Raw genomic sequence first — 21,230 nt, 5'->3', positions numbered from 1 at the left:
GCCATTCCCTTCTCTAGGGGATCTTCCTGACCCAGGAATCAAACTCGGGTCTCCTGTATTACAGACAGATTCTTTATCATCTGAGCCACCAGGGAAGCCTCCTAGTTGGCACCAGCAGAAACGGGAAAGTCATACTGAAGGGAATTCAAAAGATTCAGCAGATTACTGTTGCCGGAGGGAACGACAGGGAGAAGAGATCGTTAGGGAGTATGGGATGGACAAGTACACACTGACCGCTGTATTTAAAACGGATAAGCAACACAGTCCTACTGCATGGCACAGGGAACTCTGCTCAGTGTTATGGGGCAGCCTGGATGGGAGGGGAGTTTGGGGGAGAAAGGATCCATGTATATGTATGGCTGAGTCCCTTTGCTGTCCACCTGAAACCATTACAACATTGTTAATTGGCTATACTCTGATACAAAATAAAAAGTTTTAAAAAGGAAAATTGAGCAGAAGAAAGGAGGCCATGGATGTGAGTCTGTGGTGCCCCTGGCCTTCCATGGGGACCTGGGGAGGTTGTGTCAGGTCTCCGTGGGTATCCTGATGAACCGGTCTTGTTGCTGGGTGGTCTCCACAGAGGCCATGTGGTCAGGGCTGAGGTAACTGCATGAGCTGTGGAGTCCACATCCTGGGGGGACCCCTGGCCATGAACTCTCGGACCCTGCATATGCTGCTTACCACCCTGCGCCTCACTTCCCCACCATTCCGGTGCCGGCGGTCACAGTGTTGGGAGGGAAATGAAGCCCACAAGAAGCTCAGCACAGCGCCAAGTGCTACTAGCTCCTAATTACTGCTCTAGGAACTTCGGGGGGAAGCCGTATGCAGTTAGGCTGACTTGCATGGGCGATGCAGAGTGACTATAACATCTGGGGGAGACACGCTTCTAAGCAAAACTTTCATTGTGACTGAGGCTTTTGCTCCACCCTCACTCAAACCCAGGGCTCATAAGGAAATGCAAATCTAATGTTCTTTTTTCTGCCTGTTCCCCCACCTATTGTAAGAAGCCATGTGCCAGAAGTGGACAGACTAACCCACACGTGTGCTCTCCAGACCCAGCACGTGGAGGGACTTCACTTCCAGGCAGGCGGCATCTGTCCCTGCACCTCGGAGAGTTCACGCTCTCTCTGGCTTCTCTGCTTTGATTCCCTTTCCTTCCTTGCTCTTTCTCCTCCTCCTTGGCTTCCGTTCCAGATGTGCCCCCAGAATCCCACTCAAGTCCAGCAGCCCTGTCTCCGCTTCCTGGGATAATCTGACTGCCTCAGTCTCCCACACCCCTGACCCTGGTCAGGACACGCTGGAGGACAGGGCAGGCTTCCATACATATGTCTGGAGCATTCTATGCGTCTGCCTGAATCAGCCTCCTCTCATCCCTCGAGTTCCCTGCTGGGACTCTTTCACTTTACCCTGTGACTCCTAATCCAAGGCACGAGGCTAAACCCCCATGTAGTCTGCGGGGGACTGAGTTGACTGCAGAATCACCCCAAGCTAAGGAATCAAATAGAACAGCCTGCTGACTCCTGTGGCTTTTGCCATCAGAGGGCGGATGATGTACAGAAACCCAAGTGTAGGATTTCTGGTGTCCCCTTGTCCTTATAAATAACTAGAAAGGGCAGAGGCAGAGGTCCTCCTGCCGTCCATGCTGAGTTATTTTAGAGCCTCTAAAGCACAGTGGTATTTGTTCGATGTGAGCACTCTATAATTTTAGAGACAAAAACAGGCCTACATTTAAGCTGTGGGATGTCTTTCTAAAAAAGACCAAAAAATTGAGACTGTTTACAATTTTCACTTGTTTTCATTGAAGTTTTCTGTTTTATAAACTTTCACCCTGTGTCTCCCCCACCACTCCAATCTTTTTTTTTTTATTCTCCACCCAGGACCAGATGGCTCCCCAGACCCTCTACCTTCCCCAGGGCAGAAGGAGGCAGCTCACCCTGACCCCAGCCAGATCTCAGTGGACACAGAGCCAGCGAGGCGACCTGAGGACCCCGGAGGGCCAGAATCACCCAGGATCCCCAAGTCTGAGGACAGCACATCCCCAGGGACAATGGCAATGGCTTGTCCTGACCTCCATGAGATGAGAGCAGCTCCCAACGCCAGCTCGCCCTGCACCGCCCGGAAGGCAACGACCCCCAGGGGAGCAGGACCCATGGCTGAGGGGGCACCTTCGACTGGTGCTGGGCTGCCACGAGACTTCATGTCCGGGGAGAAGAGCCAAGAGAGGGTTCTGGGTCACCATGCCAAGGCTCCGCAAACCTCAGCAGTCCTTGTCCCTGGAAACTGCCAGGGGTCAGCTCTGCCCCAGGGAACAGACTCAGGGTCTACCAGCGCCCCGCAGACTGGCCTGGCCCTGCCATCACCGAGTGACAAGGCCCAGGAGGCGTGTGGGGGTGCCTCGGGGCCCAGCTGCCCCGGAGGGAATGGGCGCTGCCCAGTGACGGACATCGACAGGCTCCTGGTGGAACCAGAGGCCTCCGGAGCAAGACTTCCCTCCCCCGGGAAAGGGGACCGGCTGAGCAGAGAGCAGGCTGCCCAGGGGCCACAGCTAGCCTCGGGGAGTCCGACCCCTGCCCCAAGGAGGCCCGGGGCGGCTGGTCCAGCCCCTCCCCCTCAGTGGGCCGGCCAGCCTTCAGTTTTGGATTCCATCAATCCCGACAGACATTTTACTGTGAACAAAAGCTTTCTGAGCAACTACTCTAGGAATCTCAGCAGTCTCCACGAAGACAGTACCTCGCTGTCAGGCCTGGGCGACAGCACCGAGCCATCTGTGTCCCTCTCGTCCATGTACGGGGACGTGGAGGACTCATCCTCGGACCCCGAGTCACTCACTGAAGCCCCACGAGCTCCCGCCCGGGACAGCTGGTCCCCTCCTGGTCCTCATCCTCCTGAGCCTTCTCACAAGGGAGACACAATGGAGTCCGAGGAGGAGCAGGTGGAAATCTGTTCCACGGATGGCTCCCCCGATCAGCCCTCAGCCACTGTCCTTGCTCCTGCCCGGGTGGCCGCCTGCCCTGCCCTCGCCACAGCCCTGCCACCAAAGGATGGAGCCCTGAGCCAGGTGGGGGCAGAAGCAGGCCACACAGCCCGCTTCGTGCCAGGCACCTCCAGCCCTCCACAGCCGCCACCTCCTCTGTCAGATGTGAGCTCTCAGGAGGCGGAGCCACCTGAGGATGCAAGGGTCTCCCAAGACCACAGGTCCCTGAGTGAAGAGGACTCTGGGGAAGCCACCCAGCCTCCTCCGGGTACCAGGCCTATCCCCAGCTCCCCAGGTACCCTTGGTTCTCCTAACATGGTGAATGGTTTGGAGTATGACCGTTTGGATGACAAGGCCCCACCTGAGAAACAAGAAATAGATGTTCACACTGCTGAAAACCAAGCCTCCTTCAGGGCGTGTGTCCCCAAGAATGGAGACTCAGCTCTGGGAAACCTGCACATCTCTGGAGGTCAAGGCCCAGAGGACTTGTTGCCAAAGCCAAAAGCCATCTCCAGGCGGCCCCTCATGGCCTGGTTTAAAGAGATAAATAAGAACAACCACGGGACGCATCCGCCGAGCAAAACTGAAATGGAACAATCCACTCTGCTGGCCAGAAGTCCCGACCCCAAGGCCCAGGTGCTGAGCTCAAGCCACAAGAAGGGGGTGCCTGTGCCAGATAGCCCCCCTCCTCGGCTGAATCTTGAGAATAAAGACTTGCCTTGGAAAAGTTCTGTGGAAACCCTTTTGAGTAACTGTCAGAAACCCAAAGCTGGTCCTAAGCTGAAGAGACTGAGCATCAAAAGCAAAAGCAAAGTCAGTTCCGAGGTCCCGGCTGCTCACACGGGCAAGACTGGCAGCACGGAGCACAGGAAGGCCCTTGTCTCACCCCAGGCCTCCCACAAAATGCTTTCTAAGGTGGCGTCGCACCGGTTCCACACAGCTGACCACGAAGAACTGGACAAGACTGCCGCAGCCGCCCCTCAGTCTCCCCAGTGTGTGGAGGGCAAGCTGCCCCCTGGGACCCCGGGCTCCCTGAAGCCCTCGGCATCCGACTCGAGCATCAGGATGTTTGTTTCGCCCATGACCACCCCCAAGACCCTTCCTGAGCAAGGTGGGTGTGGTAGGCTCCACCCGGCTGTGCACACGGAACCCGACCGAGGCTTCCCGGCTGCCCCTAGCCCTCCCAAGTGTGGTCCAGAGAGCAGGGCTCCCCTGGCATCCCCGGGGCCAGCAAGTCCCACAGTACTGAGGAGTGGTACGTCCACGGCGGCTGGCAAGCTGGAGGTCCCCACTCCCGGGCAGGGTGAGTGGTCCCTGTCCAGCCAAACAGACTCTGCAGCAGAAGCAGCCCTGCCAGGGGTGACTGGTGACAAAAGAAGCAAAATAATTGCCGGTGAGCCTCTTGAAAGAACCAAGCAGCTGAAAATCATTGAGATCCCTTCTGAAAGGATGCCAAAGAGCACATGTGGTGACATACCAGCTGAGAGGGACAGGCAAGGGGGGCTCTTGTCCCAGAGCAGCCGTCAGGAGGAGAGTGAGGTTGGGCTCTGTCACCAGCCAGGGGAGTCCTCCCCAAACCACCCGTCCTTACTCCCAACCCGGGTCTCCCAGGTGGAGCCGGAAGCGCAGCAGCGATCCGTCAGCCTGGCAAGACTCTCCTCCTCTTCCTCCCCGCAGCTGCTGGCTAGAAAGGCTGATCCTGGCCAGATGGGCGACGCCCTGGGGGTGCCCAGGAATGGCCCACCAGTGGGCCCAGTGCTGGACGATCATCCCTACTTCACGCCAAGGCCAGCGACCAGGACCTACTCCATGCCGGCCCAGTTCTCCAGTCATTTCGGCCGGGAGGGCCATGCCCCACAGAGCCCAGGGCGCACCCCTCGGGATGGCCAGATCCCTGGCACCAGCGGGGGCCTCCTCGAGGCCAAGGCGTCTAGAGGTGCTGTTCTCAGCCTGGCTAATGGGCAGGGTGTATACAGCGTAAAGCCCTTGCTGGAGACTTCAGGGAACCTTCCGACGACAGACGAAGCGGATGTCCTGTCCGCCCAGGAAACCAGCTGCCAGCTCACAGACAGAGGCACCGTCACCAGGAGGCATCACTACTCCCCACAGAACTGGCCCCATGAAGCCACCTCCTTTTTCTCTGTGAAGCAGAGGATCAAGTCTTTCGAGAACCTGGCCCACTCTGACCGGCCCGCAGCCAAGGCCGGGGCCTCCTCCTTCTTGTCAGTGAGCTCCAAGCCTCCCATTGGGAGACGGTCGTCCGGCAGCGTGGTTTCTGGGACCCTCAGCCACTCCAGTGACCCAACAGCAAGGTCGCTGAGACGTAGCCTGAGTTCCTGCAGCGAAAGCCAAGGTGAAGCCACCACCGTCGTCCCCCCAATGACCAAGTCCCCGTCCAGCATGATGCTGACCGTCTCCCGGCAGACCCCAGCAGATGCCCGTAACAAGGGCGCTGACTCAGACCCCAAGAGACCACCTGGTCCTTCGGGCATCCCTGCCCCGACCGCAACCCCCGCCTCTCCCGCCAAGAGGAACAAGTCCTCGGTGCGTCACACGCAGGCCTCACCTCTGTCCCGCTCGAAGCTCCAGGAGCTGAGAGCCCTGAGCATGCCCGACTTGGACAAGCTCTGCAGCGAGGACTTCTCGGCAGGGCCATCCGCCGTGCTCTTCAAAACCGAGCTGGAAATCTTCCCCCGGAGGTCACTTGGCTCCCCTGCTGGGGGCCTCGCTGGGTCCACAGCCCTTTCATGCCCCAAGGATGGGGCAGAAAGGGCCTGTCCCAAAGCCACTGACCCCAGAGCACCCAGTTCAACCCACGATGTGGCTGAGACCACCCAGGATCTGCCTTCCGGAAGAAGTTGGTCAGTTAAGTAAGTGTCCGCTCTTCCCCTTGTATGTAATTTTTTTTTTTAATGGATTAGTTCTAGACTTTTAGAAAAGTTGCAAAAATAGTGCAAACTTCCCATGTACATCTCATCTGGCTGCTCCTCAGGTTAACATCTTACGTAACCACGGCCCGTTTGTCAGAAGTTAACATTGAAACACACGATTGGCTAAATGACAAACTTTATTCAGATTACACTGAATAAATCCCGCTAACATCCTTTTTCTATTCCAGCCTCCAGGTTTTTTTTTTTTTAATATTAGTACTGGAAAAATAAAGTGCCTGCAGGGAAAAGTGTTTCCCAAAATGTTGCTCTAAAGAGAGACTTTTGTAGGACAGGGCACTTTGCAAAACCACAGAGCGAAGAGAGAGAGCGAGTGAGCGAGAGCGAGAGATGGTAGGATAAGGAAACAGGACCATTGGGGGAGGATTAGAACCTTTCAAAGTGACTGAAGTCAAACAGGAAACTTCTAGTATGTTTTAAAATATTTCACTGGAGGCTACAGAATATTTAATATGTCTGAAATTTTCTGTTCAAGTTCAGCATTGGTCGCCTAACATCTTGGAGGGATCCTAGAATCCATAGGAATTCCCACTGCTGTTGGCAGTGAATGAAATTTCTGTTGAGCGTTTGAGCTTCTTCAAGCAGTTTGAAATGGAGTTGTGACCAAAAGAGAGCATGAAAATCAGAAAATACCTGCAATGTGCTAGAAAGAAGATCATTCTTAATGCATCCTAGTACAGTGGAGAAGTTTTTTTCTTTAACAGTCTTCCAATATGTTTATATTATTTAGTTTGCAACAACTCCTGGTCTCAGCAGGGGATCAGCAAAGACTGCAGTCCGTTCTGTCGTCAGTGGGGTCAAGATCTACTGTCCTCACTCTCATTCAGGAAGCGAAAGCACAATCAGAGGTGAGTGAAATAGAGAAAATGGGGAGAGTGCATCCCTGTGTGCGTAGGACTGAGTCCCTTTGCAGTTCACCTGAAACTACCACATTATTAATCGACGATACCTCGATATAATACAAAATAAAAAGTTTAGAGTTTGGGGATAAAAAAAAAACTACAGAAAACAGAGAGTCGGACACGACTGAGCGACTGAACTGAACTGAACAGAAAACACAGGAAGATTGGACCGCTGCCACCTCGGTGCTCAGGTGTGTGCCACAAGCTTTAGAGGACCCGGGAGAGCCCTTCTCCCAAGTCCCATGTGGCAAGTTCAGCAGCTCAGTCTGATCTGTCTCGATTGCTTGCAGCTTGCTTCAGAAGCTTGCTTGTGTTGAATTTTTCAGTGCCAGATTGGTGTTTTAATCCCCCAGGAGCAGCTAGTTACCATCTTCCCCACCTACCCCCACACCTGGAGTTTGTCTGCAGCAAGTGCTTCCTACAGGACTAGGCATGTTGGAACGGTGGGGGAATGGCCATGAGTACCTCTGTCCACCTCATGAGTATCTCTGTCCACCTAAGTGGACATAACGGCCTGTCAAGGGAGCCACCTGCTGGGGAAACAAGAGTTAACAGCTGTGTAGCCCTACCCTGGGGCTTCCCTGTAGCTCAGATGATAAAGAATTTGCCTGCAATGTGGGAGACCTGGGTTTGATCCCTGGGTCTGGAAGATCCTCTGGAGAAGGGAATGGCAACCTACTCCAGTATTCTTGCCCAGAGAATTCCATGGACAGAGAAGCCTGGTGGGCTACAGTCCATAGGGTCACAAAGAGTTGGACACAACTTAGTGACTAACACAGTCCCACCCTGGCCCCAATTGCAAGACCTTCAAAGAAGTGGATTAGTCATTACAAGTCAAGTCTTTCAATAAACTGAATGTGACAGTAAACAATAACAAAAGAAACCATGGGTTCATATTTAGAATACTTCTCTGAAGCATGTTAATTTCTCAGAAGGATTCATTAAGATTTGAACCCAAATAAATGAATATTTTTTATCCAGAGGGAAAAAAGCAAATACGAACAATTTTTCTTGAGTGGTAATATGCCTGGTCACTGATACCACCTGAGAACACCATTCCAGAAATTCTGACATTACCCAGAAGGGTACCCAGATGTGACGTTGGCATCTAATATGGAATGAACCAGAATGGAAAGGAGATGGGGAGGAATAGACATCAGTCCCTTTCAGCTTCTACTCCCTTTGGCTTCTCTGTCCCTGGTTTGGTCTGTGCAGTTAGCAAACATCTTGAGACATACGGCATTTTTTACTTTCAGGAAGAGGGACTGTTCCATCCGCTCCCTTCTTTCATCGACTTGTTACAAGTGATGAAAGCCTTACTCTTGGATTTTGCATCAGGGTGGCTCAGTGGGTTCATACTTTGCCAGGCTCTTTGCTCCAGACATTTTACAGTGTCTACAGTAGATATGAGGGAAAAACCAAAAAGCCTCAACCAAGCTCACACACTTGAGAGGCACATTGTCAGGGACCACAAACACAGCAGAGACTCTGGTGTGGACAGCGTGCTGAACGCCACCCTGGGGTCATCTCCCGGCTTCCCTCACCTCCTCACCCTGGTTCCATATTCACCACCCGCAGGTGTTGAAGATTATTCCGACTTTGATCAGAATGCAGCTTTCTTTTGCCTTTTTTCTTATTGTCTTCAGTTAATTTTGGAGAGGAGCTTTGAGTAGAGATGTGCTTTCTCTGCCATCTTCAGAAGTTTACTACCTTGCTTTTTTTCCAATGATATGATCCGCAGGTGTTGTGCTGACTTTCTGTGGCCTCTGGAGGGCGCTGTGAGAGATTTAGAGTCAGGAAACAGCTCTGGTCTTGACACTTCAACACGTGCAGATCTTGGAGAGCTCTTGAGGACGATCTAGCTTCGCTGATGCTGTGCTAACCTTTTCGGAGAGGCAACACTTAGCCTGGCAGTCGGTCTCTAGCACACTTGTACCCACAAACAAACAACTAGAGCAAGAAAAAATTTGACTAAAATTTTGGTGATATATCCCAGAATGCAGGAGAGTCTCATTCTTAAATATTTTCTTTGCTCCAATAAGCTATTTAAATATCTGAGCAGTATTTCTAGTTCACCATCCCATTTCCCAGAAGCAGCACAGAGATCATTTCCCAGACCACATGTTCCTGTTTTGGTGAGAAAGCCTAATCATCACTCCTCTCTGGTGACCAGCGTCTGAGTGTATATATGCTTGAAACTTGCCCATGAAGTAAACATCCCAGCCCCCAAAGTTCTGCTGGATATTCTAGTGTCAGCTTAGGCTTGAATGAACCTGTTTAGAGTGGTGTAAAAATGCTTGGGATTACTCTTTAGAACTCATACTAAACATTGTTTTTTTAAACATTGGTTTCTTTTCCCAGCAAAACAAAGAGGTGGTTTTCTCTTTCAACATTTTCACTTTCTCTGTTGCAGCCAGCCTGATTATTATTAGATTCTTTTTCTGTTGCTGAGCTTGAGAACACCTTGAATTGGTGGATTATAAATCAATTACTTCAAGGGAAACCTAGCAACACAGCTCTTTAAAATGATGCTGAATCATATCTAGCATGTGGGCAAAGAAAGTCGAAGGAAGTCAAAATTCAGAATAATTAGCCCAGATAATTTTATTTTAAAATCTTTATTCCAAGGTACCTTTCAATTGATGCTTAAAACACAGGAACATCTTCTGTTATTTAAACCTAGGACTCAGTTACTAAGAATGTTCTAGTCCCAGTGAGTTGACAGTTTTATATGTACTTTCCATTTTTCAAAATACTTTGTGTTTTTTAACTACCAGTTCATTCATTGTACCTAAAATCCAATGAGCTGAACATGGTGGGTTGAGGGGGTGTAAAACTTATGGCTTCAATGTGCTCTTATCCTGTCTTGGCACCTATACTTCTGCTACTGACAACACGGGCTTTGCTCAATTGTAGACTGAGAAAACTGTAAAGAAATCCTTTCATGATTGAGTTATGTGCTATGATCAGATTTGGGAACACACCATCTGGTGCTGAGAATGGCTTCTAAGTGTCCCGTGTCCCTGCCCCCATCCTGGTTCATGAGACCTTCCCAGTGGTCCTAGAGCTGTAAGACGGACCCTTGAAACTGCATAAGCACCACCCAGGAGGAATGCAGGGTATTTGAGATGGGCCCTGGTCCCAACACCATGTGGAAGCACCTAACCATCAGGGTGAGCAGTGACGAGCTCCGCAGTACTGTGGGGGGATGTGTTCAAAACTTCCTTACTCTGGCACAGGAAATATATTGGTTTCTGTTTCTTTTCACCAGAACAAAGAAGATATTTGCTTCATAGTCTTGAATAAAAAAGAAGGCTCAGGTCTGGGATTCAGTGTGGCAGGAGGGACAGATGTGCAGCCAAAATCAATTGTGGTAAGTGACAGTGTCGGGATGCTGTCGGGTCAGTCCTGCAGCAGGCTGAGAACTTAATCAGCACGGGGTTCATGGCAGTCGGTTCAAAGAATGCAGGGTGGCGGGGGGTGTCCTGTCACCAAAACAAAGTGGGGAAAGTGCTACGTAATGTTTTCATTGACAAACACAGGCACTTTTAACACACAGCGAGTGACCTAAGATGCTACATATAAACAGTTGTCTACATCCTCATATTCACCTAAACCTTTTATTGGATTAAGATGGACCTTAGAACTAATGGACCAAAACTTGCATTTGCTTATAAATCAGTTCTTTCTCAAGATTAACATTTTATATCACTCAAAGAAGCCTCTGAAATCATTAGGGAGGTCAGCTTCCGGCGAGACCCGGTTCTGTTCATCTTTTTTCTTATTGCCCCATGGAGCACCAGTATTCTTGCCTTGAGAATCCCATGGACAGAGGACCCAGTCCATGGGGTTGCAAAGAGGTGGACATGACTAAAGTGATTGGGCACGCACATGGAGCACCAAGGCCCATTTTAGACGCTAGCAAGAATAAGAGTGAAACTGTATTGAGGTGCTGCTGCTGCTATTATTAATCCTGTTTCTCACATGGAATGTTTTTGGTAAACCGAGTGTTGGTATCGCATGGAAAACTTGCCGTCAAAAACTTATTTGGCTCTGCCCTCCCCTCGTCGCAGGTCCACAGGGTGTTTTCTCAGGGGGCGGCTTCTCAGGAAGGGACTGTGAGCCGAGGGGATTTCCTGCTGTCCCTCAACGGTGCCTCACTGGCTGGCTTAGCCCACGGGGACGTGCTGAAGGCTCTGCACCAGGCACAGCTGCACAAAGATGTCCTCATGGTCATCAAGAAAGGGAGTGATCAGCCCAGGCCCTCCAGCCGGCAGGAGCCTCCCACAGCCAACGGGAAGGGCTTGGTGTCCAGAAAGACCAGCCCCCTGGAGCCTGGAACAGGTAAGAAATCAGTTCAGCAACTGCAGTGGCCTGAGCTATTTGTGATGGTTTTGGCGAGAACAGCACTGATTCCTCTGAACAAGAAACTCTTCCTGTCCAGATGCCTCCACAGTGTTGGGCGTGTTCATAGCCTTCCCTCTGCTCCACTGTCTTGCTCTTATTCTTCTAGAAAGCCGAAGTCCTTCCCAGTACCGGCAAATACCTTACTTACCAGATCATGTCATGCTTAACCTTTGCCCTTGTACTGTCTCAGCTGTTTGGTGTAGTTTGTTTTTTTCTCTTTTGGGCCACATGGCTTGTGAGATCTTAGTTCTCTGACCAGGGATTGAATCCTGGCTCTGGGAGTGAAAGCACTCAGTCTTAACCCCTGGACCACCAGGGAATTCCTTGTTTGGTGTATTTTCAGTGGAATCCTGGAAACTTAAGCTGTCAAAGGAAACCACCGGGCACTCGGTCCTAACAGCTTTCAGAGTTTGTAAGACTCAGGAACTCAGATACAGAAGGCTGTCCTGAAATTTATAATCATTAAGTATTCCTATAGCAGCTTCAGGGCATCTGGCCTTGAACCAGCTTTAATAGGGCATACATTTATTTCTTCGTATTCCTATTCTTCAAGATCCCCCTGCCCAGGGCTCTACCAGATCTGATATGCTTTACCCATGATAAGGTGATTATGCCTTATCAAGCACTGACTGCAGCCCACTCGGGCTTGATGTTAGAGGTGCCTACGAAGCTTTTTTAAATCCTGATGCCAGGAAATCCCCAGGTCAATTAAGTCCAACTCTGAGGGTGAGTGTGGGGTGAGGGATAGGGTCCCAGTATCTTTTTACAGTTCCCAGGTGATTCCAGTATGGGCTCGTTTTCCTGTTTAACTGAAAGTAAAATGACCTATTGAAAAACGGTGCCCCTCCCACTGTAAGGAAGTTTCTTTCAGACCATGTGGAGTGGCCTTCTTTAAACCACAGGAATGGCTGTTATATTCAAAGTTGGTGATGCTACCTTGGTCTCAACCCCAAGTGGACAGTTTAATCTGTTTGTGGTCCTTCCCCTGCCTCCCAAGCAATTATGTGCCCTTTCCACTCAACTCAAGACATCCTTCACTGGTACAGTATAGAAGGGAAATAAAAGGCAAATTTACAATCTGTATTCAGACCCCCGAGATAGACCTCAGCCAGGCCTCTCCAAACTAGCACACAAAGTAGGCACAGGCTTGTTGCTATGGAGCAGGCATCACCACGGAAACGCTCTCCCCACAGTGGAGCCAGGAGATGGCAATGAAGACAGCTAGTATGTGACACAGACAGACAACCAGAAGCAGGGGTACCCCTCACAGAAGGAGGACGGAAGCGCCACGTCTCACATGAGGCCTGGCATTTGGGTATCACAGGTTGTCAGAACCAGACTGTGATGTTCAGCCGCGAAGGCTGGCAGGAAATCGAATCTGATTCCCGAAGCGTGACTTCAGTCTACCCTGAGCTGTGCACTGACTGGAGGGATTTCTGCCTGGGCAGCAGTGCCTTGTCTGTGCTTGCAGAAGGCGCTCAGGCGAGCAGAGGGGTGGGGACGGCAGGAGCACAGCTCCAGGTGTGGGGAGACCAACCTTAGCATTGGTGGACAGGACTCGAGAGTGCTCGGGGAACACGCCGGGGGGGCCTGGGCAGGCAGGGCCTCAGGTCACTGTCATCAGCAGGGAGAAGCACGGCTGCGCACGAGGCTCTGTGTGTTGAAGTGCTGAAGACCTCGGCCGGGCTGGGCCTGAGTCTGGATGGAGGGAAGTCATCCATGTCTGGAGATGGGCCCCTGCTTGTCAAAAGAGTGTACAAAGGTAATCTCCTAGAAAACCCAGTCCTCGGCCCAGTGCCTGTTTTCTCTATGTGCATGTCAGTGCTTTCCATCTGGAAATCAAATTTGTTTTTAAAAATTTACCATGTTTTTAATGCTGACATCCAGGGTTTACTGCATCAGCTCTGGCGTGAACATTTCACATGTTGCTCATCCACATGACAGTTATATAGCATGGGTACTGTTAGCATCCCGGTTTTACAAAAGAAGAAACTGAGCCACTGAGAAGTTACACAGACACCTAAGGTCACACCGATGTAAGTGGCCAAACCCAGCTTGAACCCAGGCTGTCTGCTCCAGTGTCTGTGCCCCCAGCCTCAAGGCTGTATCCCTGACTCCATGTTCCTGTCTTCGTGTTCTTACTTAGCATTGGCTGTACGGACGTGAATACAGCAAGCTAAGTGATGCCATCAGAACTGCCAGTCAGGGGTACTTAACATTGGTCAAGGTCATATGCATTTAAAATCGCAAATGCTGGATTTCAAGCAAGTCATATGTGAGCCAGTAGATATCACTGAAATAGTTGGGAGACAGGAGGTCTCTTCGTGAACTCAGTGTATTTTATGATCTTGGACAGTTCTCAAAATTCTCTCTCTAGGTCCCAGAGCTGAGCAGTTATATTAATAATATAATTATACTAATGATGATGTTTATATATACCCACATATGCTATTTTATATGTAATATTTTACATTACAATACTGATTTCATATATACAATATATATTGATATTGATATTGTTAATATACTTATTCAGCTCAGGAATCTGAAGAGATTCTAGGGACTGCCCATGATCACAAAATGAATTATTATTCAATTGCATGAAGAAATTTCATATTTACCAATGATTCTAACAATGTCGACTGCTCCCATCTTCCTTTCTTGCAGTCTAGCACACGCCCAAACTGTAAATAGTGGTGGCCAGAAACAGGCTGTTTGCTCACGGTCCCTGGGGCAAGTAGAGGACAGGCACAGATCAGGAGCCGAACCTCTGCTGTGTGGTGTCTAGACGCTCGGTACCAGGGGAAGGGGAAACACCGCACCTGTTAACTTGACAGCAGTGGGTCACAGAGAGCCAAGTTCAGGAAAACGTGAGTGTGACTCTCAAGAGCCCTCCTAAAGCAAGAGCTCTAAACAAAAGGATACAGAGTACATGAGGACATTGTCAACAGACACGATACACAGGAACGTCCATCAAAAAACTGGGGCAGAAAAATATTATCCATGAAAAAAGACAGGGTATTCAAAAGAAGCAGGCAGATACATTAAAACACACACAAAAACCCACTAGCAGAAAGAAAGTCTGAAAGTATTTAAGTATTCAAAGAAAGTATTTAAATTAACGAACAGAATTAAACATATACTAAATCCTTAAGGAGAGAATTTATAAAAATCAAGGAAGAAACCTTAAAAACTGCAGCACAAAGGAATAAAGAGATAAAAATTACAAAAGGGTATTGAGCGATAAGGGAGAATGACGAATGCCAGATAAAGCAAAAGAAATATTTGGAGAAGTCACGACTGTTGAAAAACAACAGTATTCAGGCATAAGAAAACCTAAAAAAGCACACAGCAAATTTGCAGCTGGCTCACTACAATCAGACGGGCAGCACCAATGAAGAGGAAGACAATGGAATAACGAATGGACTGAGCCTAAAACAGCAAGATGGTGATGTTTAGGACACGCACAGTGAAGGGTGACCATGATCAGTCACAGGACATGAAGCTTCTGCCGGCCAAGAAGCTCACCCCTCAATAAGGTGTTTTTGGCCTGTGAGCCAAAAGACCAGGGGCCAGATAAAGCAGCACCCAGGTGGAGACCAGGCCCAGAAATCCCATGGCATCTGCAGCATCAGAGTGGAAAAGCAGCCGCAGGAGAGATGAGTGCCCCTGAGATCTCCTTCTTAGCAGAGCAAAGACGATGTCCTGGTATCTTCCTGGCCTCTGTCTAGCATCAGGCTAGAAATCCATGAACACTGTGTAAGTGGATAGAGAGAAAGGGAAAGATGCACCTGTTCCACAGACAAGCCTTGCCAGTGCTCTTGTGTACAACAAGCCTGCAGATTTATTCCTGGGAAAAGGCATTCAAGGATTTCTGAATATTATACTGCTCCCTCCTCTTGAATCTTTCTGGAGACCGGTAAAGCTAGTTTCTTTGTTCAGGCTTAGCACTCTACCCAAAGATTTTTTCTTACCTTTATTTTACTTAAAAATTTAATGGATACAGGTTTTCTGTTTATCTTGGTTTCGTGCCTTTCAGCCCAAACACTAAAAGCAATACAGCAATATTCAATTTCTTACGTCTATCTAATACAAAAAAACTCTTTGAATAATAAATGAATTAAATATCGTATTTCCCAAAAGCTCTCTTGAAGGTCAGGGATTTTATTGATGAAAAAAAAATCAGTAAATAATTACTTGTAACCTCTTGTGTGAAGCATCAGCCATCGAGGTAGAACATCATCACTACTACTGTCTGGGCTGCTTTACAAAAAAATTTTTTAGCACTTAGCAAAAAAATTTTTTAGCTATGTTTGGGCTGCTTTTAAAATGTTTCTCTTTTCATCATTTTACCAAGAATATCAGTAACACAATAAGACAAGATTAGAGGTATGAAGACTGGAAATACAGGAATGTAGTTTGTCATTATTGGCAAATTATATGTTCTTCCTTCCTCACTGGAAAAAAGCTAAGAGAATCAAATGTCAAGCCAATATAAACAGTTCACCAAGATTGCAGAATTCACAATCAACATACAAAAAAAGCAACAGAATTTCCTGTATATCAACAATAACCATTGTTTTAAAATCCTAATAGGATTATATAAATATCATACAAAAAGTATATAATTTATATTACACACATATATATTACACACATACATAAAATGTTTAACTTCTAAATGGCAAAAAGTTTCATAAAAATCTAAGCAAATAGAAGATATTTGCAATGTATTTACATCAACAAAAGGCTAATTCCAGAATATATTAATAACTATAATTCAATAATAAATACAAAATAAAGGGAAAATCTGGGTAAATGAACAGAAAATAGACAAAAGTTAAAACCTAAATGGTCAACAAATAGAGGGAAGGATACTCAAACTAATATTAGTTATTGGGTGAAAATTATAACTACTAGGAATCATCTTTTTAAAATCAAGTTGGCCATAAATAAGAAATCTCATAATACGATGTGTTGGCAAGATGTAGGGAAAGGAGAACACTCATACTTTTCTTTCAAAAGTGTATCTAATGGTACCTCTCTCTGGGGAAGAATTTGGCAGTGCTTGCTAAATTGGAAACTATGAAACAGTTTAAATTTCTGTCTGTAGCAAAATGATGAGTAAAATACATTACATCCATAAAAAGGAAAACTGTGCAGCAATTCAAGAAGCAAGTAGGATCTATATCCATTAACAGGGACCAGCTCAAAAACCGTGCTGAACGAGAAAAACAGCTAGATGTGCATTCAGTACTGTAAGCTACCACTGCGCAGTAATAACTGAAAGCCGCCTGAAAGTGTGCTACACAAAAACTATGCAAGAGGTTTTTGGGGAAAAAGCATAAAACTATTCTAAAAGATACTTGCTTAAAACCTCAATAGACAGACACACCCTGATCAAATTAGAATTCTCTCTGGCCTCAGGTCACAGAAAACCCAAAACAACAACGGTTTAAACAAGAAGGTTTACTTCTCTCTCGTGTATAAGAAGTCCAAAAGCTGGCATAACCTCTGGTGTGCACAGCACTGAGGGGTTCATCAAGGACTTCATCTGCTTCATCTCATTAGATCCTTGTAAAAACCTAGTGAGGGAACACGATAGGTTACCACCATTTTGCAGATGAGAAAAATGAAATTTTAAGAAACCTTAACCTGCTTCAAGTCACAGACTTGAGACCAAACCAATGTGACTGCCTACAGCCCCTAACTCACAGCCTCCTGTTGGTTGGAATCCACATATCCTTAGAGTCAGATGAACACCCAGAAAATTTATGGTTCCAGATAACCTGCTTGGGGCCTTTAGTTAATATTCCTAGAACAGGAACTATGCCAACACCATGTTAATTGGGTCTGTTAGACATCAGTGCTTTGAGACTTCCAAAAATGTGTATCTTGAGAAAGCAATGATTAGGACTAACTCAGTCTCCTTGTTCTTTGTAGGCCTGGCATTGGTGAGGGCTTATCTCTTTTCTGATAACAGTATCTGTCTGTCATTAACAACATAAAGTGTTTTGTCCTCAAATGGGTTGCATTTGAACTTCCTTTCTTCCGGCTATATTTTTATTATTTTGTCTTTATAATCAACTATCATTTCAAATAATAAAGATGATTTTCAAAAATCTAGGACAAAAAGATCTATCTGCTCAGTGTTTTGAGATCCAGTTAAACATTTGAGAAAATTCTTTTCAAACTTAGGTATTTTTCTCTTTCAATGTCCTTTCTTCCATGCATTTCTTCTTTAATATGATTGTTATAGATGTTTATGTGCAAGAGTATATAGAAGGGGGTGCAAACCCTGTCTTTTCCAAAGCTCATCAACTTGCCATAATATACACAGAGCTTCATGTAGAAATATGTTAAGCTTTCTTAAGTAAAAAGTATCTCTGCAGGTCACTGATGAGTATAGAATTCTCATTAATTCTCAGCATGTTGGATATATCAGCCAATATCTATTATTAAGAAGTAGAAGCTGAACTTGTTTTTTATTGGTCATTTGGATTTTTGGTGGGTTGATTATTGATCTGGAGATCTTTAGCCCAGCTGAAGAGTAACCCCCATTCTATTTGTTGGCTAAATACAATGAAAATATCTTCCCCTAGTCAGTTGATTATGTTTAAGGGAAGAGGGGTTACGGATTTAAATTTTTTTTATGTGGCCACATTTCATTTTCTAAGTATATGCTTTGTGTGTCTTAAGAAAAATTTCCTTCTAAGATTAAAGGCAGGCACATGGTTTAGAGATTTTTCTCGCTAAAGTTTTTAGTTTACTTGGAATTTATTCTAGATATTATGAAAGTTCCCTGCTATCATTCTGTATTTATTCTCACAGGTGGTGCAGCTGAGCAAGCAGGAACAATAGAAGCTGGAGATGAAATTCTTGCCATTAACGGGAAATCTCTAGTGGGGCTGATGCATTTTGATGCCTGGAATATCATGAAGGCTGTCCCAGAGGGACCTGTGCAGTTAGTAATTAGAAAGCACAGGAATTCTTCATGCAGCAAGCACTGGTAGTGACACAACAGTGCTTGTTACTTTTTTTTTTTTTAACCTGGAATCTTCTTTTCTCAATTCCTTTCTTCGGCAAATCAAAACGACTTCTCTAAACCATGGGCTCCTGAAACAACAGAGCAGCACTGGTGTGGGGAAGACTATCAAACTCCCCAGCTTTTTTTGCTCACATGTGAAGCAGCAGCCATGGAGCTGAACTCCTAAGCCTTCTGCCTGGATCACTTAGGCTGGGAGGGTCCACTTCGTTCCAGTGCCTGTCCCCTCCTGTCATGTTTCCTAATGGGGACACAAGATGTGGCATGCCCTTCTTTACTTGAAACATTTAATGAGACCTCCAAATCCTTCCTCCCACCTATCCCAACATAGTCAATCCTGGCAATTAGGGATCTAACAAAGTCTGAGGGCAACACAACTGTCACAACTAAAAGGACTAGTTTTATATAATATTGTAAGTAAATGACAGAATGCTTTTAGGCACATTCAGTGGAAGGAACTAAGGGTCTGTTATCCTGAGAAGAAAAACATGACCCTTGAACAAAGAGAATCAGTTATGACCTAATGGTTAGGTTGGCTCAGGAATTATCCAAAAATGAAAAAGCAAAATACAGAAAGTGGTATTTTTAGTGAGTGTAATGTGCAACATATGGCTGCATAGTTTAATCGGTGGTTATTGATCACCATGAAGTATTGATCATGATCTAAAGTGTACGTCGTAAGGCAATTTTACAGGAATGCAGTTTGGATAAACTGTACTAAATAGCCATGAACTTCGCTGCTTAGAATGAGCAGAAAGTTCCAGCTCTGAAAGCACCTTACATCCAGTTTGCAACTTGTCTTGAATAAATGCTGAAATTCAAGACTGGTCAATGAAAAAGAGCAGGCAAAAATACCATTGTCACTGAGTTTCCATTTTTATATTTTATGTACTCTCCAACCACTAATTTAAGCTAAATTTTTAGAAATCAGTTATCTTTTTTAGTATCCTTGGATTGTAATCCAAGTAGAGGAGCTTAAAATAATCCTTTTAGAGGACTTTTTTTTTTTTAACTTTTTTCCCCTTTCTCAATAAGCTTAAGAAATGTAACATTTCTAACCACTGGATCAATTTTCCTGACCTTGACCTGAGTAACGACATAGCTCTTCAGTGACTGAAGTTTTTGCTCTTTTTGTTTTGCTGTTTTGCAAATTCTCTCTTTTGCCAAAAATGTTTCCCAGCAGAACACAGTTGTGACTCACGCTTGCTTGTGACACTCATTCCAGCTGCTCTTCCTTCTGAAGCACCAGCTTCTTTGTAGTAACTGTTTCCATTCAATGTTGCTGTTCCTGGTCACCAAAAGGGCCCGCCTCTCCTCCTACTGTACCTTTTCCTAACGATCCAGACCCTCATCAGCTTCATTTACTAAAATGTAATCAGAAGATGGAGAACGAGGGCGAGTCAGTCTTTCAAGGTAAAGGAGCAGAATTGGGTGGTCACAGGCCACATGCTCAGGTGGCACAAAGCAGCTCACCGAGTGCTGAGAATACGGGTGAAGCTGCATACCTGCACGCATGGTGACGCCAAGGTTTTATGTGGGCGATTTCTTTAATTAACCTATTTCTGAGTGACCGATCCCAGTAAGCCTCTGTGGTGCTGGCCCAGGGAGGTTCTCAGATGGGATTGAGTTATCTGGCTAGTGTGAGCCCAGATTCCTCATTTTTAAACAGGTTATACAAAAGGGAATATAGTTCACGAGTTTGCTAGAAAGACCTGATTAATTTAGCTTCTACTTTTCACTACTACAGTTCCAGGTAGGATACTATAGGAAGTCAGTGCAAGGTGCATGCTAGATTGTTTTTAAGTCTCTGGGGTCAGATTTGTGGCTTCTGCTTTCTTGCCTAAATGAGAGATGATTTGAAGTCCACGCTGAAAATTTTTTGTCTCTACTCTTCTAGCTGTGCCTGCATAGAAATGCACAGTCTGTGTGACAGGAGCTTCTGAAGCAACGCAACGGTCTCTCCTCCTAAGAGTTCCTAACCCTTGTAACTAAAAAGTGTGAGGGTAGCCTTCTGGTTCACTGAACCATATTTAAGTCATCAGCTATTTCTAGTGGACCTCGCCAGAAGGCTTCCCTTGGAATTCGACAATTAGAATTTGAGGAAGCAAAAGCTAAACTTTGACCCTAAGATAGAAAGATATTTACTTGTTGTCAGTGTCCAAGGCATGACTTGTATTTCTAATTAGTCTAATAAATTCCCACACTTCCTGATGTGAACACTAATGGTATTGTCCTACTAAAACTTCCATTGTTTTGGTTTTTTTAGCTGGTCAGTCAGTCATCCAATAAGCTATGATGGTAATTTTGTTACAATGTGTGTATCGTAGTTGCAAGGATATACCGTGAAGGTTGAAGTAAGTTGGGTTTCATTTCTATCCTCCCATACACAGTTCATTTAATTTTAGGGTTGACTTAATTGGCACCACACCTGTTGTATGATATTATACATTATCCTTTATTTATGTAAAATAAAATGCCTTATATATTATGAAAGAGTAAGTGCAATAATGCAAAATAGCCTGTACATTTTTAAAATGTTGTCGCCAAGTTATGTAAATCCACATCTCTATAAACAACCTTTTTAAAGTAATTTTAAGAAAATAAACACTGTTTACTACTTGTTTGTGTTTTTAGTTCTGTATCTATAGAATAACATTTTACAACATGAAGATAAATACGGATGACCTGAATGGGTAAGAGGAACAGGCAAAAGAAGTCAAATCCCTCTTCTTCCGTGGTCACACCTAGGATATGATACAAACTCAAATCCATTCCACCTCTGAAATCAATAAATCACACAGCTCACACCTTTACAACCTCCTGGAGCTTACTCCCCACCTTCTCCTGGTACTGCTTCTTCAATTTAAACAGGCCTCTAATCCCTAGCGTGCACGCTAAGTCACTTCAGTTGTGACCAACTCTTTGTGACCCTACGGACTGTAGCCTGCCAGGCT

The 21,230-nt window shown here is 46.3% G+C and overlaps 1 protein-coding gene across 19 annotated transcripts in view; it reads left to right on the top strand.

Annotated features, from left to right (window-relative positions):
• The window catches only part of PDZD2 (PDZ domain containing 2), a 216,348-nt gene extending 195,452 nt beyond the window's left edge, over positions 1-20,896 (top strand). For all 19 annotated transcript variants that reach the window (XM_055555293.1, XM_055555297.1, XM_055555296.1 and 16 more), the window contains 6 exons: positions 1,878-5,844; positions 6,653-6,770; positions 10,096-10,197; positions 10,898-11,168; positions 12,856-12,993; positions 18,063-20,896. In XM_055555293.1, the coding sequence (XP_055411268.1) occupies positions 1,878-5,844; positions 6,653-6,770; positions 10,096-10,197; positions 10,898-11,168; positions 12,856-12,993; positions 18,063-18,244 (4,778 nt within the window). In that variant the 3' untranslated portion in view covers positions 18,245-20,896. The remainder of the gene's footprint in view (positions 1-1,877; positions 5,845-6,652; positions 6,771-10,095; positions 10,198-10,897; positions 11,169-12,855; positions 12,994-18,062) is intronic.
• Positions 20,897-21,230: the final 334 nt, after the last annotated feature.

Source organism: Bubalus kerabau, chromosome 18, assembly GCF_029407905.1.
Source record: "Bubalus kerabau isolate K-KA32 ecotype Philippines breed swamp buffalo chromosome 18, PCC_UOA_SB_1v2, whole genome shotgun sequence".
In the NCBI taxonomy this organism is placed as follows: domain Eukaryota; kingdom Metazoa; phylum Chordata; class Mammalia; order Artiodactyla; family Bovidae; genus Bubalus; species Bubalus kerabau.
The sequence above is the reverse complement of the archived record's forward strand: the minus strand, read 5'-3'. Positions and strand labels throughout refer to the sequence as shown.